This window comes from Antennarius striatus, chromosome 16 (assembly GCF_040054535.1).
Source record: "Antennarius striatus isolate MH-2024 chromosome 16, ASM4005453v1, whole genome shotgun sequence".
Lineage (NCBI taxonomy): Eukaryota > Metazoa > Chordata > Actinopteri > Lophiiformes > Antennariidae > Antennarius > Antennarius striatus.
In genome coordinates this window covers 11177079-11199602 of record NC_090791.1, presented here as the reverse complement: position 1 = coordinate 11199602, position 22524 = coordinate 11177079, and the positions used below count along the sequence as shown (strand labels likewise).

Below are 22524 nucleotides of genomic sequence, written 5' to 3'. Positions count from 1 at the left end.
TCTGTCACGTTTCTCTTATTCAGCTATAGACGACTGATTTCTGAGCTGTTTAAGGTCTCAAAGTTAATGTTATCCCATGTTATCACAAATACATGCTTTGTTGTTGTTGTTGTTGTTGTTGTTCTTTTTTGTTTTTTTGTTTTGTTCATTAGTCCATGTTTCTGACATCGATGGTGTTAGTCTAACAGGAGCGGTTTGCTTTCTGGGCTCCATCTCAAGGTTTATGGTTGTAAGCACAGCAAACATGTAATTATAAGACGCATTACTATACTATTCTGTTCATTCTCGCTAACAGGATGACGTTAAAAATTAAATGAACTGGTAAAACAATAGGAACAATTAAAAACCCCCACAATAAACAATTTACAGAAGAAATGAAAATACAATATTATGAATATGTACAGTATGTGTGTTGCATGCGATGACTTATTGATTGAAAAGACTGATTGCTTGTGGGTAGAACTTTCTTGCCAGCATTGTAATCCTGGAATTCAAACTCCTGCAGAGTCTGCCCGATGGTAGGAGTCTAAAGAGTGCGTTTTGTGGATGTGTGCGGTATCTGATGAGAGTGTGTGTTCTACATGGGGACCAGACCATGATAGACTCTATGGTACATCTGTAGAAGGAGATGAGGTTTTGGTTGACATGCCAAACTTTCACAGTCTCCTCAAGAAGTACAATCTCAGTTAGGAGTTCTTGATGATTTGTATTGTGAGACCAGGTGAGGTCCTCGCTAATGTAGGTGACAAGAAACTTGAAGGTTTTCGCCGTCTCCAGCTCACTCTCATTGATATACAGGGGTTTGTGTGGCTCCTTTTTTATTGTTCTTGGGTTGATGATCATCTTTTTGGTCCAATGTAATACTCATACCTCAAAAAATACCAAATTAGATGGTTTTATCACTGTGCTTCACTGTACAGATAACAATGCAGAAACAGCATGATGGGCTTTTAAATATGCTATCACTGAGGTCCATGAAACAACCTCTATTGCCATGCACTCTTCAATTATACGAGGCTGACAGCGCTGTCAGAAGCCTGGCGGTGGAGACAAGCCGTTCATTTACATTCTCTGATTGTGTGGAAATCCGATGACTGCTGATATTAATGAGCTTAGATATAGAAAAAAATCTTTTAGAATGCTAATCTGAAATAAAAGGAAATGTTCATAGAGCCAAATCTCACTTGGCTGATTTCAGCTATCAACGGAAAAAATAACACATGATCATAATTACATCACAGCAGATATTTATGTCTGTAGTGAGGAAAGAATATATAAGCAAATATTTCGTCTTAAATTTAATCAACCACAGGCATACATGGAATGCAGCAGCAACTGCATGGAAAGCCGAACAATAAAGACTGAATGTGTCAGTTCATTTCTATCTACTTGTCCTTGTGTGTGTGTGTGTGTGTGTGTGTGTGTGTGTGTGTGTGTGTGTGTGTGTGTGTGTGTGTGTGTGTGTGTGTGTGTGTGTGTGTGTGTGTGTGTGTGTGTGTGTGTGTGTGTGTGTTTGTGTGTGACCCTGTCTTTTAGTTTACCTGAGTGTCACTGTATAATCAGAGTTATTGAACGGACACAAAAAACTTTATATGTGTATGCGTTGTCCTGATCGTAACATCTACAACTCTACTTTGGACCACGATTCCCTAGGGGCAAATATTTGGAGTGAGAATAAATAGCAATTCTCAGCAACACGAAAACAAACTCACAGCCTCTTTAACAAACTGAAAAACAGTTTGATTTGCTGAAAGAGAATAAAGTTAAATACCACAATCGTCACATGTAATAAACATATATGATAAATAAGAATTCATAAATCCAAAATAGTGCAATACAGAGAAAATAATTTACCACATCGTTGTTCATACAATAATATCATGGCATGTGTTTGTTATGGTCATTACGCACATACACATTAACACATTAAAATGTGTTACTATCTTACAGTGGTGCTGTTCAGCTGAATTCAGTGAAGCAGCTCTCCATTCTTTAGTGCAGTGCCCATGACTTCTCCCTTAATCAAAGTGATGCGGATGCACAACGGGCAGGAAGTGGCTTCAGCTGTCGCTTTTTCTGAAATGAGGCTTGATGGGCAACAGCTCTTCCAGATTCAATCTTAACTGGAATACATGCCGACCCCCAAGGAACAAATTACTTGCATGGTTGAACACCTCAGCCGATCAGAACCAGAGCTTCAGGTCTGGGGTAAATGTGCCACTGTGACAAAGTCAGGATAATATTATTTAAGATACATAAATTATGTAATTCTATAGTATTCCCTCAATTTCTATAGAAATGTCTCTTTTAGCATCAGAACAGATTAAAATTATTGTAGGGAAATTTTCAATCCTACTTGGTTTTATCTTAGTGAGCACTGGTTTTATCTCCTACATGAAACAGTCTGGAGCAAACATCATGCTCCTCCGAGGTGATGAACATCTGTGACATTTGTTGTTTTTCTTATTTACTGTTATTAATGTTTTATATATTCGCTCCTGCAACAAATCTTTGTTTTTATGCTTATTTCAACAGGATGAACTATGATCCTCATGGAATATGCAGCTGAAAAGACGTGGGAGTCAGAATAAATAATTATCAGACGCCATAACTTCTGGTTAAAATGACACTGAGCGCCAAATCCTGTGGTGCTTTTAAACTCACAAATTAAATGTATTGTCCAGTTAAGAGCAGCTTGTAGGAAACATGCATACCACAGCAAGAGCTTATAACCTGCAGTATGTTAAGGGGCTTTAGGTGTGCTGTTATTTCTACGTTTCTGCAGTTCTACAGTTCAGTGGTATGAACCGATGATTGGGGACAAATTCTTTAATCAACGTCTCTGTCATATTAACATCTGTGCTGTTGACATACTGGGAGAATAGCTGACAAGAGGGCCGTAATGCCTTGAATTATTTTTCTGTCTTAACATATGAGCTCCATAGCTGGGCTCAGCAGCACAATGTTAAGTTTACACTATTTATCTTGATAGTGATCATTATTATTTAAAATAATGGGGTGTTTCTGCTGAGTAGTGTTTATGTAAACACCATTTACCAAAAGCCCAAGACTGACAGATTAACCAGTCAGGACGAATCTGGTGCAATATGACAATGTAAAACACTTCAATTCTTAGATAATAAGAACAACAATATACAGTATGTACTGCTGACTGTCAACAAAATCAATGACAAACAAAATATGAAGCAGTAGCTGGCAAGAAGTCATATATTTACACATACAAACACACAGATTAATGCTAAACTTTTCAACCTTTGTACCATGTGATGAAATAAAGCATTTGGTGAAGTCAGATTGTGCAACTCAAATGATATTCAGTGACATGGGAGTCTTGGGACAAGTCAGAGGGATGACTCTAAGGCTCTAAGGAATTTATCTGTCAGTCAGTTTGGCAATTTTGCTTCAGCTATCCAGAGTAGTCCACAGTAGGAATTCTAATGACTTGAGAAATCCATGACTTTTCATCTAGGATCTGTGCCCTTACTTTAATTTCATGTTGGTCTCATTGAGATACAAGATCTCTTCTTCAAGGGAGTCTTTAGTCAAGATGGTAACCCTTTTTTTTTTGTAAAAAAAGTTTTTATTGAAATGTAAAAACAAAACGGATCATTTGCCATCAGGAGGCACATTCACCATATAGAAATTATACGAAAGAAGAGTTGAAAGAAGAAAGGGCAGTTAGACTATGCCAGAAATATTCAGAACTGACCTTCAAAGATCAGTGTTTGTAAGATGTGTAAATGAAGGCTCCACGCTGCGGGTGCGTAGGTGGATAGGAAAACAGATCTGATGCCCTCTGGATCCCTGCTTGGAAGGATGGCTTGCTTGCCATCATTTAAAACGTGTTGAATTTGAAACAGTGAGCTCTGTCTTGATTTTGATTGGTCTTAGCATGTTGGTGTCTAGATGGGTGCAAGGACAGGTAGAGCGTGAGAGAGGAAATAATTTCATACCTGCAGTGAGTGATGGAAGAAGTTGACTAGGAATCACACCTTCCCATTGGATGACTGCAGCTGGATCTGTGGTGCTGTCAAGCATAATAGAACAGAACAGGGGTTTGAAATAGTGGAAAGCAGGTGTGAAGCATTTTCTCTCCATAAAATCATTGAGCACACTTTTATAAGCCAACTAGACTTCTTTCTGTGTTTTACTCCCATCTCTGTTGAGGATTTGCCTTGCCCTTTTCTATCAACAGTGTGGCTGCACAGCTTTCCCAAGACACAGGTAGGAAAAGTAAGAAATGGCATAAAGAAGACAAAACCGCTTTTTATGCAAGACCAAGCCTTCATATCATTTGTGGTCAATTCTCTTCTCTCTCGTTCTTTCTCCATTTCTCTGCTTTTCAAGCTCACTTTTTCCCATCTCTCACTGGCAGGCCTCTCAGAAGTACGCCGCTCTCTCGCTATCTATGCATAATAAATGTGATGGCTTTTCCCCTAGCAACCACAAATTTCAGTTGTACCAAAACACTCCAGAGAAGAGCTGAAGGAAAGGAAGGGCTTACGTAACATAAAGGGACTCTTGTGCAGCAACCAGCTGACAACTGACATGGAAACAATGACCTTGTTCTTGATCTCAAAGAGTAAGTGACAAAAGTCACCATTGGTGTTGCTTGCAGAGTAAATGATTGTGTGTTTGTTTGAGTTCCCACACATGAACAACATCTTCCTATCACAACTAGTCAAAAAAAGACATTGCTGCTGATATAAAGAATGTAAAGTATGCCTCACCATATCAGTCATTGGATCGTGCTTTCTTATTTCCCTTAGAGGAATAAGATGTTTGGACCAAATCAAATTGACCAATGCTTGTGATAGTTCAGTGGAAAGTTGTTTGTTTATAAAAATATATCCTTAAAAGGATCTTGAGTGTCTGTATTTAATTTTGTGTTAATCCATAACACACATATTTAGATATTTCTTGAAAATCAAAAAAATACCAGCCTCATGTTCACTGGATCTATATATATTTCTTCCATATAAACATTCTAGTCTGCCCAAAAGGGTTGCTCTGACAGGTCGACCAGCTGACAGACACAAATTGCTGGCCCTACTGACACGCCTCTAGCATGGCCACAAATCACAGCAGTCATATTCCTGTGACAGAGTGTGTTTTATGACACATGTGAATGCCTGAAAACATTTTCCGCACCGAGAAAGAATAACAAAAGGACACGAGTGTGAAAGCAAATCATCCAACATGACTTAAATGACATTCGCACCGCAACACCACCACATTCCTGGCTCTCTACCCTCTGCTGCAGCTCAGAATGGACGTTTATTGTCCCATGCTAACGTGGGATCCAAATGATGATGATATGCCAGTCTCTAGACTCCATCAAATTCATGTTCTGTAGATGAGCAACTGCTCTGCTTCTTAATAATGAAAACTACAAGGGGGTTGATGAAGTTGTGTGCTCACTGAGCCATGCTCTCAGCTTGAGTATCGACCCCTGGGTTCCTAATCACTCCCATCTCAGCAGGACTTGGTTCGACCCTTGTTCAGTTCCTGGCAATCAACCCTCTCTTTGACCCATTATTATCCCATCCAGTATACAACCCTCATATCCCAATCAACATACTTAGCACAACTCTCATACATATTTTCATTCCAATAAAATACTTTTGAACTTTACAATGCCGAGGTCTTTGTTTGCAAAATTGTAAAATCATAGAGATAATTTATGATCCAATTATACTTCATTGTGTTGTTATGAAATATCAGCAAATATCCGATTTGCAGGGCTGGAGATAAGCAGGAAGAGCTTAAATGCGGTGTGGGTTTCTCAGACATTACAGCATGATAAAAAAAAAATCAGAGTATGCTGCTCTCAGTCCTGGCTGATGAAATCTAGTAAAAGAAATCGAAAGCAGTAAAAGCTGTGTGTGTGTAAAGAAGCAGCTGAAGGATCATGTTGGGTAAATGGGAGAAGAGCAGGTATATTGAAAGTGTGAAAAGAGAAAATTAATGAAACCAGGTTACGTAATGTCTCTGCATTAATCATTTCCCTCAACATCTATCTCCTAAAGCTCTACCTTCTCCAGTGACTCCTGTTCATCAGTTCTTCCTCTCTTCAACTCCCAGTCCCTCTTCTCAACATGTTTTCTCCTGATACATGCTTATGGTATCCCTGTTTCACGGAGCACCCAAGCAAGGAGCAGAGATGAAGCATTGGGGGTGATCTCGACATTAGGGTTGGGTGCAGTGACCTCAGACACTTCATAGATGGAGAATGTGAATGGATGAGTGTAGAGGAAGAATGGGAGGCACAACAGGAAAGTGCTCTCTCCCTCCTACGGTGGTCAGGATGAATAAATTATACCTCTTCAATCATCAGGACATAGATTACGTAATCCCTTCCTTTCCTCAAGGTCTGTGCTTATGTCATATCATATTTATTCAGACAAGCCGTCATAATTTTTTTAAGCAATGAAGTGCAAGTGAATATCAACCGATAATCTTCAGTTTGACCCTAAATGTGAGATGCAGACTTGAAACTAATCTTAAAACTTGATTCTAAACAGACACCGTTGTGTTTTCCATTTTTATCTATGATTTCCTTCAATTGTAAAGAAGCACAGATGTGGTTATGTGTAGCAGCCTTGTATGTATGAGTGCGTGGTGGATTCTACACATGCTGTCAAAACTAGAGTTATCATTACAAGTAGTCCTCAACCTACAAACACAATTGGTTCGGAGGTTGTTTGTAGGCTGAATTGTTCACAAGTTAATAGTTAATAATAATAATAATCACTATTTTAGGTCATTTGAATGCCATTACAACTCTAAATATGAAAGGACTGTTCCCCAAAACTTACCCAGAACAATTACAGGATATAAAAACGTCAAATAAATGAAATAAAGTACTGTAATACCGTAATGTAACCTTTACATCTCTACTTCTGCTGAATTAATTTTATCCTCACAGTGTAGAAGCTAAGTCAAGCTTTAACCACTGAGGTATTCCACCTTCCTGATGCGCTTCCTGGTCATCAAAAGTCCAACATGCCACACATGATTACTCTTTTTTTATTTAAATTAAGTCTCAGTTAAGTTGACGAATAGTTAAAATCAAATAGCAAAACATTCAGTGTTCAGTGATTAATTACTTATTCTGAGATTTGCTTATTTTGACATGACATGTGAAATCTTAATCAATGTGCTGTTACTATTACACTGCTCGGTGGGGGTTGTGGCTGAAAGGGGAGTTGTTCGAATGTACAAATGTTGGTAAGTCAGATGTTCGTATCTTAAGGACTACCTGTATATTTTATTTTTGTTAGCAAAACACACAATTTATCAATGACCCCGTTGCTATTGAATTAAGTAAATAGCTTAACACAGCTTCATAAATGAGTATTTTCACTACTGCAGTCTCCAAAATATTCCAACCACTGAACATCCCCCCTCCTAAACATACATTTGCAAATCAGATCTTGTTAAAAACACTGAGATGACCTTCATAGACTGACTTCAGCAGTGGACTCATTTTGTTTTCTCTTGTGGTCTAAATTTGCATAAGGTCTCTTTGCTTTGACTCCAAAATGATCACCACTACTGACCCAAAACCATGAGTAAAGGTCAGCTCTGGTAACTTAAATCCATCTAGATAAGACAGAAGTTTTGGAATATTGTTCTGTGGAGTGCTAAAAAAATAACTTTTCTGGCCTGTGGATCAACAATATGTCTGGAGGAGGAGGAATGAAGCTTATGCTTAAAATAAACTCCTGCCTACAGTGAAACAAGGCAGTGCCTTAGTGACACTCTGGGGCTGCCTCACTTCCTCAGGCATTGGAAACCTGCAGAGGGCCGAGGGTAAAATGGGCTCCATCAAGGATCAGAAAATCCTTGGAGAACACATTACTTTATCCATGAGGAACGTGAGACTCAGCCTCTTTGGACATTCGTTCAAGGAAAATGATCCAATGCATGATTTAGATTCCACCAAGGCTTTGTTTCAGAAGAGATTCACGATTGTTAGGGAGAATTTCAAGTTGACTATTCCAGCATGTAAACCGAGGAATATCCCAGAACTGGAGGCCTTTGTCCAAGTGGAATGGGCTCAATTCCTCAGTGAGGCTGCCAGAAGCAGTTGTCTGGATAAGCATCACGTTTGAAGATTATCGCAACAATAGGATCTCTACAAAGTACTAGAGTTCCATCTCATTAATGGCTTGAATAATTCTCTGACTACAGTCAGTTAGATTGATTTTTTGTTTTGTTTTATACACCCACAAAAAGTGAGAGACAGAGAGAGAGAGAGAGAGAGAGAGAGAGAGAGAGGGAGAGAGAGAGAGAGAGAGAGAGAGAGAGAGGGAGAGAGAGAGAAAGGTTGTACAACTGAGCTGCTGAAACTGTTCGAGTATTAATAGCATTAATGCAGCTGATAAATCTACCACTCTGGGGATTAAATTATTTTTTGCTGTGGGTTTTTGAATGCTCCATAGTAAATCCAAAAAAAAATGACTCTGTTGCTGAGAGTGAGAGGCCAAGCAGACAATGGAAAATGTAAATTCAATCTATGAGCATCTCTAGTGGGATGTGAACCTGCTGCTCATTCTGAAGAGAAGGCTCTGACCCCCGGTTTACCATCCTGTCAGACCGGTCAGCGCCGCTGCTCCGGGGCTCTGACTGACATCAGGAAAGGCAGTTGTCCATTTACAACAACATCCCTGAGCTGGCTGCCATCCTTGGCCTCCTGCCACGCCGCTCCCACACTGAATCCATCAAACCTTTACATTGACACTCACCTTCACTTTTTACTGACTCATCACGAAGTAGAGTAATGGCTGTTGGTGAATCTGTATGCACCAGCACACAGTATTTCTGCTGAATTAGCAGTGTGTGTCTATGTGTGTATGCATGTGTGTTTTATACTTGAGTTTTTGAGAAAATGAGATAACGGCATCAGCGTTGATGTAAAATTACTGGTGCTAGAGTTGGTAGTTAGGTACAGTAATTCATTTCAGTGCTCTCTAAGCACAAGGCTTATATTTGATTATGTCATATTCTGATAGATTGTCATTATTGTGTTCATCTGGCTAGATTAAGGACCTATTATTTGGAAGTGCAAAAGAAATACTTCACAACATCCAGCATGTAAATACAGTCAATCTGTGAAAATATTCCTCTACTCATGCTGGTGTGTTTGTCTACGAAAAAATATCTGCAAAAGCTGTTAATGAATTTTGATTGATTGTTTCTGGATGCAGTGGATCTCTGGCAGAGGAAAGGATGAGTCAATCTTGAAGCCGTTCTGGACACAGAAGTAGGTTTTGGATTTCACTTTCCTCAACATTGTGAGGTCTGGTCTTTTCAGCATTTTGATAATATCGCTTCAGGTTGATTGGCCGGTCCCAAATTGCCCGTAGGAGTGAGTGTGTGTGTGCATGGTTGTCTGTCTTTGTGTGTGGCTCCGCGGTGCACTGGCATCGTGCCCAGAGTGTCCCCCGCCTCATGCCCAATGCCAGCTGAGATAGGCTCCAGCTCCCCGTGACCCGCTATGGCGAATGAAGCAGCAGATGTCATGAAAAATTATAAAAGTCTAATAATAATAAATACACTAACATAAACAGATCATGATGTTCAACCACTATGGAATAATAAAAAAAGGATTATTGGATTATATATAATTATATGTGTTATATTTTCTCAGTGTCCTCTTCACGTTCCTTTGAACGAACTGAACCATCAGTTCTATCCTCTGAAAAACACTACGACTCAAATCCCTTGTATAAAAATAGGTTGGCTTCATTACAGTTATGTTCTCTCGTATACTAATTTACAGAGAGCCCCCGATTAATTGCAGTCTCAGCATTTCCATCATGTGATGTTTACACAAGCCTTTTCTAGAGATTAGTTCTTTTTAACAGTTGTCTTATTGGAGGCTGGAGTAGCTCTGTGTCTTTATCGCTCACCTTCTTCCTCTCTTTCACTTTTAATCTCCAAATGAGACTTTCTTAAATTTTGGTGTTCCCATGTTTCTTTACAGCAGAGGTCATGTCTATGACTCCTCCACCGCAGAGTTCAGCCCAGTAGCACAATGTAATCAACCACATCGTACGAGCTTGTGAACCTTTACGCCGCCCATCAGGCCCCCACACTTTATTTTTAATGGGGTTCTGTGATCTCTATGTTTGATATTTCTGTTTACCATCAAGTTATTTAGTTCCATTACATGTGGAAAATGAAGAAGAAAGCAGAGCTTTCTCTCTCTCGCATTGCCTGAAGGCACAATGCACTCCAGCTGTAAGTATTTTTCTTTGCTCTGTTTTATTTTTGCTTCATGTGTCGGATGAGTTTCATTTGCAGCTGAATTCACAGACCTGTCTTTTACCTGCAGATCCCTGCGTAAAACGTCTTCTGATGTCATCATCCAGTATGTCAGCACAGGGTTTGCTAACTCAGGTTCAATTTTTGTCTGTAATATGAACGTCTGTGTTTACATTTGGAAAATTATATTGTTTTGTGCTTCTACTGTTAGATGTTAGAGGTTCATATCTGTGCACCTTCTCATCTGTGAATTATTCATCCACCATATGGGGAGATGAGATAAAACAATATGGATGTACTGGATTTCACACAGATTTAACAAAAATTATATAAGAAATAACTCAGTCAGAACCTCTGTGTTTTACACATACTCTTAATTAAACTCCTGGCACTTAAACCACTTTTTCAAGTTGTTTTATGAGAGTAATAAACATTGTAATAACATAAGATTGGATGATCTGCCACAGACTCTCCCTCTCTTATATTTGGACACCCGCAGCCTAAAAAAGGAACATCCCAATGCACACACACCACTTATTTCCACACAAACAAAGTCATTCATCCAAGAACACAGAATGCTCACTGTAGTAATTAATCTGTCTGTGATTGAATTCTAATTACATATTAACATGCTGCCCAGCATTGTCTTATGTGTGTGCGCTCTGTCAGGTTTCTTATCTCACACTCCCACCAGCACACTCCTTGGATGAAGCACAATGACCACAGCTCCCCACCACCTGCTGTTGTGTTAGAACAGAGAGCCAGAAACAAACGAGATGGAGAGAGTCTGATCACAACATTGCCCTCCTGAATTAATTTCTGCATTTTTTTTGTTGCAAATTGTGGAATGTAATCAAGAAATATTTTTTTTGCATGTAGTGTGAAAATAATTTCTGAAGATGAGGACAGCTGTCATTAATTCCTACGCGTGGTAGGCTGCATTTAAATGTAATTATTAAATAAGAGTTGCCTATCAAACCAAGACTTCAGCTCTATGGGAAATGCACTTATTGATGCAGTGCCGGAGACAGGAAGCTGAATCAGGAGAGTGTGCTGCACATGACACATGAATGTGGACGTCTGGGTTATGCATGACAGCACGAAGCCTATATTTAAAGTTGTGCCTACTTCACTGCAAGTCGCTATAACCTGTTTTTTCCTGTAACACCTCCTGCGTAGAATTGTATAGGGAGGCGTTTATCCCTTGAACTGTTGAATTATGGAGGTGGGCCTATATTTGAAAATATAACTCCTGCCTTGACAGAGGACACGATAGAGGACAAAACACCTGAGCCTATAATTTAGCATATTTTTCTTCTTGTTCTCTGCCCTTGAGAAAGAGAGATATAGTAGGAGATTATTTGTGACCTCTCTAACCTGAGGAAATTCAACTTTCCCACATGCTTATTATAACAATCACTTTAATGACAGTAATGAAACCAGCCTTTTATTCATCAACCAAAGCTCTCACGTGGATTGCAGATAGTACAACAATGGCAGGTAGGAAGAACGTTACAGCTGAGGTGTTAACACAATATGAATAAACCCTGAATGATCCATGGGAACCAGGAAATATTGTGTTTAGTGTTAATGCATTAATGTTACGAGCCATCAGTGTGACCAGATGGCTCTCAGGGGTCCTCTTGAGTGGGTACTCTGCCTTCATTCTTTTATCTAGCAGGGAGATTGATGTATGTTTTTCAGCATCCAGTGGTCATCTTTGTTTTGTGAAAACAGGAATCTCTGTAAATGTAACTACTGATCACCATCCTTCCATCTCTTACTCATCCAGATGTCCTGAACTCCTCCACGATGCACCCTTAATTAAATGGCATTCACAATATATATGAAGCACACTCTGTGGTGATCCTGGTGATCTGTCACTGCTGTTTATGACATGTCATTAAAGCTAACATGGTCCATCTGTTTGCTTTAAGTAGTTTTAAAACCCATATTACTGGATGTAATGGCTCCCATGGAGACAAGCAGTAAAAAACAATCAGAGAAACAAAAAAGCGTAGAAACAATAGGATGAAACAGGAATAGCACTACATCATCAACAAAAGCAGTCTGTTAAATAAGTCGCTTCTGGTTTGAAAGAGCTGAGAAGCTCCATGTTATGACAACTTTGCTAAAGGGCGATGGTTTGATTGGTAGGATTTGTTAGGAGGTGATGAAGGACTTGAGGTGGGTAGACAGATCTTACCTCACTGTGATACTACCTGGATGACAGCAGAAAGAGAGAGAGCATGTTTGAATTTTGACAACTTGCAAATGTTGATGATTGGATAAATGGATTATGAGGTACTTAAGCCTAACAATGTGGAACACCATTTATGATACAGAGGGCATGTGAAAAGACAGTCTGGACTTTCTCCATGCTGAATGTAAGTATTCTAGAGTTGTGTTAGAAAACACTATATTAACACATTCAAATTTCAAGAGGCAATTTAGAATTGTTTGTATAGAAATATTTTGGGGTCTTGACAAATGTAACGCCAGCCTTCAATATCATTTTATCTCCTTTGGTCGTCTCCAGCTGATAAGTTCTCCACTGTTTTCACTAGCGGGTCGTTCGTCAGCATGCAGTCAGGTTTCAGTTTTTGGTAAAGAAAAAAAAAATCAAAAATCAGAAATTGCACAATTTTAAAATTTAGCATCAAAAGTCTAAAACCTGAGCCAAACGACCTTGAAGAAGGTTAAAGTCAGATTTAGGTGTTGTCTTATGGTTGTTGTGCTCAATCAAATGCAGCTCACTTTCTATTATGACTGGCCTGTAAACTTGTCATTGTGACAGAAATCTAATACGGGACTCAGTCAGAAACACACTGCCATCTCCACTGGTGCTGGGAAGACTGTCTTGGTCTCTTCTTTCTGTTGTGGTCAACAGAAGAAGAAAAAACTAACGGTGTGATTTAAGAACCTCCACCCTGAGCTTGTTAAACAGCACACACTGGCTCTGTTTCTTTCCACTGCACTATCACGTTTCTCTTCTCTCCATTCCATTCATTTTGTGGCTGGACGTAGAGACACAAGTCAAGAATCCCAGGCGGTCCATTTTTCCAGTAGCTTAGCAGAGCTATCCTTGGTTGGATCACTGTTTGTGTGTGTGTGTGAGACAGTTGAGTCCTGCATGAACCTTTGGCATACCAGCAGAGCCCTAAGTCACCATCGGGGCCAGATCGTTTTCCTCTGCCCTGGAAATAGGCATCACAAACGGTCACGGAGATCTCTGACTCCCTAGTTTTCCAAGCGTATCGAAAATAGTTTCCATGTGACACCTCAGGCCGGCCTTTCAATGCAACCGAAAATGACATCATTGCCGAGCCAAGTAGGTCAGTCAGCGATGAGTGAAATGTGTGGGTGTTGATTGATGTGTCACATGTGGCCTCCGGACAGAATCGCCCAACTGGCTCGTGCCGCTGCCGTTGCTATTGTTGTGCTGCTGGGTCCTGACCTGAAACAAGGCCTTTGTAACTGCGCTGCAGACGGCGCCTAATCCCCTAAATTTCTTCAGCTATGGTGACTATCCCCAGGTGTGAAGACCACACAGTGAGAGTGGTAATCCTGGTGTTTTTGTTTTTGCATTTATTTTTATAGGTGCTATAAAATGATACTATTAATTCAGCCATCGGGCTTCAACCAGGAGCATTTTGTTTCCATTCAGAGATGAACTATCCAAATGCTTACTTATTTTTATCTCCCTGCATTTACTGTTATCAAGCCGTCTAAAATAATGCACCTTTGTTTGTGTGTTTGTCTCCTGTCTTGTCTTTCAGTACCGGATTGGCCAACTGTATATGATTAGCAAACACAGTCATGAGCAGAGCGAACGTGGGGAGGGGGTGGAGGTCGTCCAGAATGAGCCGTATGAGGACCCGGAACACGGATCAGGACAGTTCACTGAGAAACGAATCTACCTCAACAAGTGAGCACCTTCCTCTTCTCCTAACGTACATGTTTGGTTTCATGAAAGACGTCTTTATAATTTGTATATAGATGTGTTTCATACTGTTGGACGTGTTCACATTGAATCCAGCTTGTATTACTAATCTTAAACTGTGTTTCCACCATGTGGCACTCTCTCTACTTGGTTCAGCTTTGTTATCAGGTACTTTCCAAGAGGTCATTTTCCATTAGTGGATTGTACCACATCAGTGGAGCAATTCGTCATGGCGACATCTCGTGAAACTGCCGCAGCGTTGTTTCCAAATTGACACACAACTCTCTCCATCTTTTGTGATCCTGCCATCGGCAGAAACAGAGGAACATCTGGATCCCCTCCATATAGCAGCTGGACTACATGATTATGAACATCTGTTCAAAAGCACCTCCACATAATAATTTTAAAAATATAGAAACTTGTAAATCAATAAAAATCAACACACAAAAAATGAAAATTGGAGCCAAAATAAAAGTAGATTTTATTGCAAAACAGAGGTGGCCTGCGTTGGGCTGCACAGGTATGTGTATTTCCATGGCAGAACAGACCTTCTACTCATGCAGACCTCTTATTTTTCAGTGTTTTCCTTTTTTCCCACACACATCTCTTTCTAAACATAGCTGCTTCTTGTGCTTGACTTACCTCTCACACAATAATTTGGTCTGCTTATGGCCAGTCATATTCTGTGGGCTCGTCATTACCTGGTCGATGAGATCAATAAATACACACTTGGCAGGAGAACAAATCCATCACTCCAGCCGACTCCTATTGAAGTAATATGATTTGAAACTATTGATTTTCCATATATTGGAGCACAGGGTCAGCTGTGCCGCACTTCAGCCAGAATGGATTCAACAACTCACTTGAGCACGTGTGGACGTGGGGGAGCGGACCGAGGCAGGTTGTGTGGATATTTAGAGAGGACTTGAGTCCACAAGCGGGTTCGCAGAAAATTCTGTGGAACCACAAAAGAAGTTTTAGTACAAAATATGTCTGAATTTCTCTTTACCCATTTTAGGTGCTATCTAATTATTGTTTAAAAGGTCATTATACACCTATCCTGATATTAGAAGGCTTTTTTTGGTGCACCGTTTACCTCACTCATTTGATTATGGGACGCTGTTCTCACAGCAATAATAGAGAATTGTCTTTTTTTCTCCTGATTTGATCAGATGGTGGATAAGATAGAGTCCACACGGTGCACAATGACTCACTTCAAGGGCGAGAACAGCAATGAGTGAATGTTACAGTCCGTGTTCACACTCCCCTCAGTTCATTGGAGGGAACTGTCCACCTCATCCCCCGAGTAGACTCCAGGCAGTATAATCTCCACTGTCGCTTACAGCTAGAGGCAAAATGAGGAATTCAAGTAAGAGTGAAAAATATTGTCAGAAGATCGAAAGAAAATTTTCCTGAGAGTGAAAATTCTCTGCAACTCCATGATAGATCTATTTAAGTACTGTCCTATACAGTATGTTCTCCTGAGCCCTGCAATACACTGGCGACAAGTCTGTTGTGTCGCCAGTGTATTGCCTGTAGCCAGCTGGGATAGAATTCAGCAACACCTGTTACCCACAAGGTGGAAAACCGGCTATAGACAAGACGATTATGGTCGTCTGGATGAAACATCCTCCTTATGAATTTTTGCACGTCTCCTATCGGTGGTTCAGGATTTTCTCCTCCAGAGAACAAAATGTTCAGTTCCTTTCGTCCCCCTTCCTCCTTCCTCAGCAATATTTGCATTTTGATTGGATGCCCAATAAGATGCCCAGGTACTCAGCTCTAGCTGGCAGCATTTAGAAAATAGCTGGCTGTCAGGAGTTTCTGGCTTCTAAGTCCCTGGCTGCATCCATCAGAGTTCAAGCTCTAATGAAACTTCTCAGTGGGGTGTAGGGCACAATCAGTGTAATCAACTCCTCCGGGGGCCGTCATGACTGACTTGCATACCCAAAGCTGTGGCTTCACACAGCTGGTTGCTTGTCAGAGATTTTTTTGTGTAAGTTGACCAAATGCAAAGAACAGAGGCGGGACTACTTTGACGTTACAGTGCACAAGAGATCTGATTAAAAGGTCCTGTAACTTATTTTGTTGTTCTTCTCCTTCATTTTACAATCCATCTCTCTTCTATCTCTGTGTTTCAGCAAACTGCCTAGTTGGGCAAGGGCTGTCGTCCCCAAAATCTTCTACGTTACCGAAAAGGCTTGGAACTATTATCCTTACACCGTCACAGGTAATGGTGTGATTACACATCGGTGTGCCTCTCTTTATAATGTGCAATTCACAATCATTCAGAGTTGTAGATGTTTGTGTTCATCTGTCCCCTGAGAAAACTTTGATGAAGAAACATTTTAACTACTTTTAAAAGAAAAAAGCAGACAACCTTGGTTGTGATGATTTCTGACTGCAGTAGAAGGGTTTCTGTCTGATTTGTACTGAACAACATTAACACACATGTGCACAAATGCCCATGCATTCACAGACACACACATGCATGCACAAATCCCCTTTTTTTCTGCAGCCCTCTACAGTCATTGACCTCCCCGTCTGCTGGCAGTCATTTTACGTGTTCATGTGGAAGCCAAAAGCACATGGCAGCACATGGTGTTCTTTCAAAGATCTTCCACAGTGAGCTGAGAGGAGGCAGGGATGGAGACGTAGGGGTGATGGAGGTGATGGGGAGAGAACATACAGGGTTAACTGGAGGACAAAGAGCCCGTCGAGAAGCTAAGCCAGCTTCTTACAACCATATGACTGTTGTGAGAAATCTGTCATTTGCAGCTCTCCATATATTACTGCGGCATAATGAAGACACCTGATCTGTCGCTGTGGTGTTTCTATTATGTGGTGATTCCAACCTGAAATATCATTACATTGACGATTCTGTCATTTTAAACACCAGTATTTACTTGTAAATCATGAAAAAAGAAGATCAACAGGTATTCATTATTCATTTCAAACTGCATCATCTTAACACTACTCTGAACCAAGACCTCTTTTATCAAACTGTTCTATTTACCAGATATCCACAATATTCATTGGTTTTTAGTCATGAACATTAAACCTCATTTAGGAAAAGAATTCCTCTGTGAGGTTAGGAGACTTAGAGTCACTTGGCGTGAAATTGAAAATCTTGATAAGGTGGGTGGATGTCACAAATTGTGGTTAACTATTCAGTTGTAACTGTGTTTGGTTGTGGTAGAGTTCCACTCAAAACAAAACACAGAATCGTGCGGTTATTCTGCACTCACAGAATATCCATGTGGCCAAACACTGCATGCCCTCGGTCAGACAAATAGAAAAATGATCAGTGTCACACAGATTTAAACAAATGGAGCTGTATTTTAACAAAATGGGCTTCTCTCATCCCTTCTCTAGGACCAAAGTGCTTTTATTGAGACTTAATGGTTCTGTTTCCATTCTGAACTAAATGATTTTTCTCCTCTACTCTCTTTTTATCTCTCCTGAATTGTTTCATTCCTTTGCTGTCTTCTGCCCGTCTGTCCCCATCACACGGCCGGCCCTGATGGCCTCTGCTGGGAATATGGTCAGAGTACACAGTGAGTCTGCAGCCGCCCACGCACACACACCACACACACACACACACACACACACACACACACACACACACACACACACACACACACACACACACACACACACACACACACACACACACACACAGTTTCCCTCCACATCGCTGGCACACAGACTTTTGCCAATTTATCTGATAAAGCTGGTAAATATGGGATCTTGGTGCCAAAGTTATTTCAACCCATTCCTAAACTCTAAACAGGTAACAAGCCCAGCGTTCTGGCGTAGAGCCCAGTGTGGTTCAAAATAAATATCTAAATCAGAGTGTGTTCCACTGGATGGATTTATTCCTTAATCTAACGTCATCGGTGCAGACACTTCCTGAAATGCCCCATTCTTATTCAGTCAACCTGGTTTTCCATGAGGTAATGGTGCAATGAATCTGATCTGACATAAATTAAATAAGGGGAATAATAATAGGGAAAGTTGTGTGGTGTCAGAAATACTGCAGTCTAAGGTTTAAGATGGGATAGAAATGAGGAAATTGTCCTTTTGAATTTTATTAAACTAGCTCACAGAACATAGGTACACATAACATGTGACAAAACAAAACGATTTGTTTTCAGCGAGGTGCAACTAAATGAAATGTTAAAAATATCTTGATGTCTCAGAAAACACTAAAACCATGTCAACACTGATTTTGTTCAACCAGAATAAGACATAAAAACTCCAAAATTATAGTGGATTAAAATTTGACAAATAAGAAACAGGGTAATTTTGGATTAATACGATAAAAACAAAGAAGGAGATCTGACACCGATTTGATCGGAACAATAATAAATCTATGATCAACCTACCATAAGAAAGGAATCAAGCTATTTTCTTAAAAATGCTAAGATGCCCCACAGCTCTCTACAAGATTAACTGGTTAATTGTCTGTCACTGAGAAATCCACTAATGATGATCTCCAGGACATTAGACGGACATTAGCCTGCCCACCTCCTGTCCACCGCGGCAGGGAAACATTTTCCCCCAGAGACTTTTCTCATGAAACATTTGGACAAGGTCACACCAGCTGGCCTGAAGGAAGCCTTTTCTGAATATTGTCTCTCCTACAAAAGTCACTGACAGTATTCTTAAATCAGCCAGCATTGTGATTTTGGTCCACTGAATGAATATGTGCATCACTCCTTAAAACATTGAGGACCATATTGTGTCATTTCTGCTAATGGTCTCCTCAACACTGAGGAATCTGAATAAATCAGAGCTATGTCAGTCTCCAATGACAGACATCATCTCACACAGACAGACACATCCGTCTCTCTCCGAAAGTTGAATCTGTGGTGATTTTATCATCTGTGCTGGTGGATTAAAGACGTGTGGGAAGTAGTTATGTAATGAATTTGCAACTTCTTCCTGTCCCATCGGATTTAGCTTTAATTGGCAACCATGTAAAGACACACAAGGAATTTGAATGTTTCTTTGTTTTATTGTTTATCTCAAGTAAACTTCCACGATAGACAAACAGCAATAATCCACAAGAGTCTTGTTGTTCCTGCTGCGGTGTGATAGTTAATGATGATCTCTTTAAAAATAGTTCCTGAATGAGGACAGAATATTTCTCATTTAACTCGGTTTTGTCAGTCTAGTGTTAGCTTCAATGTGCTGAAGTCTGCAATTCAACAACTCTGAGGTGGTGCTTCTAGTCCTTTCTGTTTTCACACATATTGACCCTCTTGTAACTTCCAGTGATCAAGAACTGTTTCCTCACACGCAGTCCAGCTGCGCCACACATAAACACACATTGACTCCAGAATCAGCCTCTTGTCTAACCAGTATTCCAGGATTCTGGGTATATTATCTGGTTAAGATTAAAGATTTAATGTTCTAACAGTCATTTTCTATTGGTCGTGAGGTTTGGGCAATGAAAGAAAGAAGACAAAGAGTCGCATAATTGATCTGACATTTCCCATCAGTTGGGATCACATGATTGGAACCTTCAGTTTTCACCTTTCATATGGATTTCACACTGTCTTGTATTTTCTTACCTCTCCAGTGTTCCTTCCTGCCCAAGTTTTCCATCCACATAGAGACCAAATACGAGAACAACAAAGGGAGCAATGATAATGTGAGTGGATCTCAAGGCGCCGTGTGGCCTGGCGTGTCTGGTGTGAGTGGATCTGATCTGCATTGGTGTGCTTTTTGTGTTTGTTAAGCCTACCTTGGCTAGTCCATTGTTATGCACCTGTTTGTCTATTGAATTGTCTCACTTTTCAATAATATTTTATTGATCCTCTTGTTTCAGAGCCTTAAGTTACAGCTAATGAATTCAGCCATTGTAACTAAGTGGAAACTGTTAATTGGCGTGGGTTTTATACTGCTCTTAATCCCTTTCTGTACAAGTATTCGATCAAGCATCTCAGTAACAGTACTACTGTATAACTCTTTTCAAAAGCTACTGTAAGGCTACTGGTTTCAAAGTTTGGATAATACATAGAGCACTAAGGCACAATTACAGTGTAACAACTATAGAACTCGAGAACACTCAGAAACCTCCAACCTGGTAGCTCAGTTCCTACATTATGTCTTTCCATCAACCCAAAGTAATCTGCTCAGTAATCTTAATTAGAAATTAAATACTTTTCTGTAATCCCTATATAATACTGCATCCTGGATTGTGTAGTCTTTAGGATCACTGGGATCCAAATCAGAAGTGGAGGATCATATTGGATTGTCATTGTGTGGGTAGTGTCCAAGAATTGTGTATATTATCCACGAAATTAACAAATATCTTGTGCTTTGATTATCTGAATCAGCAGTAAAAACAAAATGGGTTATCAGTTTACCACTCCAAAAAATGTATAATCAGAATTCACAGTTCAGAATGTTTTTAAGCAGTCTAACAGATAAACAAAGTAACATCAATGAAAACATGACATGAACATGATTAATAGCTGAGAAACATTTGAGAAAATTGCTGCATTAGAGGGAATAAATATTGACGTTCTTCTACCAAAACATATCGAGTTCTACTTGGTTTTGTTAAAACCTCCATCTCAGTTAGAAGCACTTCACCTGCTCTCCACCTCTCCTTCAGTGCCACTTTACACTTGAGGCATCAGAGATAAGTCTGAAGGTTATGCAACGATGCCTTGATGTACTGAAACTTAAATACCACAGCGCCCCCTAGTGGCAGCTCGTGGAGGTTGTAAACCCCATCGAATCGTTCACAGATGGCCATAATTTCACATTTGAAAATGACCGAAATGAAAGGAGAGGGTTGAAGCGTGGGGGTGGTGTAGAAAACGATTCACTCCATCCGCTCTCAAGTTTACACTTTTACCCCATCGCCTCGGTCGTTTGTACATTCTGTTCTTTTTCTTCCTCTGTTCTTCTTCTCCACCTTCTCATCCCTCCCTCTGCCTGCTTACTCATCTACCTCACCTGCATACAACGGTAAGTAGGGTGGAAGGTCAAAAATGCAAAATGCAAAAAGACCACAGCAGAAGGTGGATGAAGATGCTGCTTTACTGCTCCTGTGTGAGTCAGACACACTAAGAAACCATTGACCACATGGTGTGAATCACAGTCACCCTCACTGTTTGATTGTTTTATTATCAGAGGTTAGAGCCAAAAGGCAGGGAGGAAGCTCATCGTGGAATCTGTGCTCTATACTTTAAGAACAACAGGAAATAATCTCAATATCAATCTCCTTTAGCTCTCTGAACCGTGCTGTTCCATTCCAAGTGACGGGAGACATACGACCCGTCATCCAGCAACATTTTCCAACTTCAAAAGTGTTATTGATTTCACAACATTGAACTCTTTCCCCGTCTTCAGATCTTCAGCAGCGAGCCCAGAGATGAAGAGACAGAGGTGTGGGTCGTGGACATTGCCTATGATGAGATCCCTGAGCGCCACTACAAGGAGTCAGAGGTGAGATCACAGAATGAACGAATGGATGGATGGATGGGTGGATGGATGGACATAACAGAGATAAAAGAGGGTGTAACAACTAGAAATGAGATAATGAAGATGAGCAGAAGACAAGATGCAGTATGAGAAAATGAAAAAGTGTGTTATCTTTCAGCACCAGCTCATTTCTGACCGCCATCTGCCTCTTCAGTAGGGATGAAAGTACATATAGGTGTGTGGGGGAGGTAATGGCATCAGCTGTGGTGATTTGACATCTGTATGCACGTGTGTGTGCACCCATCTATCAGGGTGCGATGGTGATAAAAGAACAAACTATTTATAATGAAGAGGGGTCATGGTGCCACGGTAACCTCCTGTCGGCCTTTACGGTCTAAAAATAGCTGGGGGATAAGAATGGACACGGCTGATGTAAATATCATTGGATTTTAAAGACAGATGCACAGCGTGACAGAGAGCAGTCCTATCCGTGCATGAATAAACCCGGTTACCAGGGTGTTCAGATACCAGCCCCCACAGGGGATGGATGAAGGAACAGATTCTGTAATGTTTTATTTGGATAATTCCTTAAAAGCTGTTTAAGGTTTTCTCTCAAATCTTGCTAAACAATATAACCAAGTACCAAGCTGATGCATTTTTATCTTTATGGATATTTATTAGTATTCATTTCCATGGTTACAGGCTGAAACAAGCAGCACTCTGTGAATGGGATCAGTCTCAGTTCAGGGTTCCTGGGCCATAACTCAAGAATTTGATTTGATTTTTCAAACTAAATGACACTTTTTGTAATTGTTTTTACATCATTGGTTATAATATGTAGTTTC

The 22524-nt window shown here is 40.2% G+C and overlaps 1 protein-coding gene across 1 annotated transcript in view; it reads left to right on the top strand.

Annotated features, from left to right (window-relative positions):
* Window positions 1-22524, top strand: part of pitpnc1a (phosphatidylinositol transfer protein cytoplasmic 1a) — a 36470-nt gene that overhangs the window by 10521 nt on the left and 3425 nt on the right. Inside the window, exons 2-6 of the mRNA XM_068336944.1 lie at window positions 14073-14221; window positions 16378-16466; window positions 17786-17793; window positions 19824-19895; window positions 21608-21703. Of these exons, the coding sequence (XP_068193045.1) occupies window positions 14073-14221; window positions 16378-16466; window positions 17786-17793; window positions 19824-19895; window positions 21608-21703 (414 nt within the window). The remainder of the gene's footprint in view (window positions 1-14072; window positions 14222-16377; window positions 16467-17785; window positions 17794-19823; window positions 19896-21607; window positions 21704-22524) is intronic.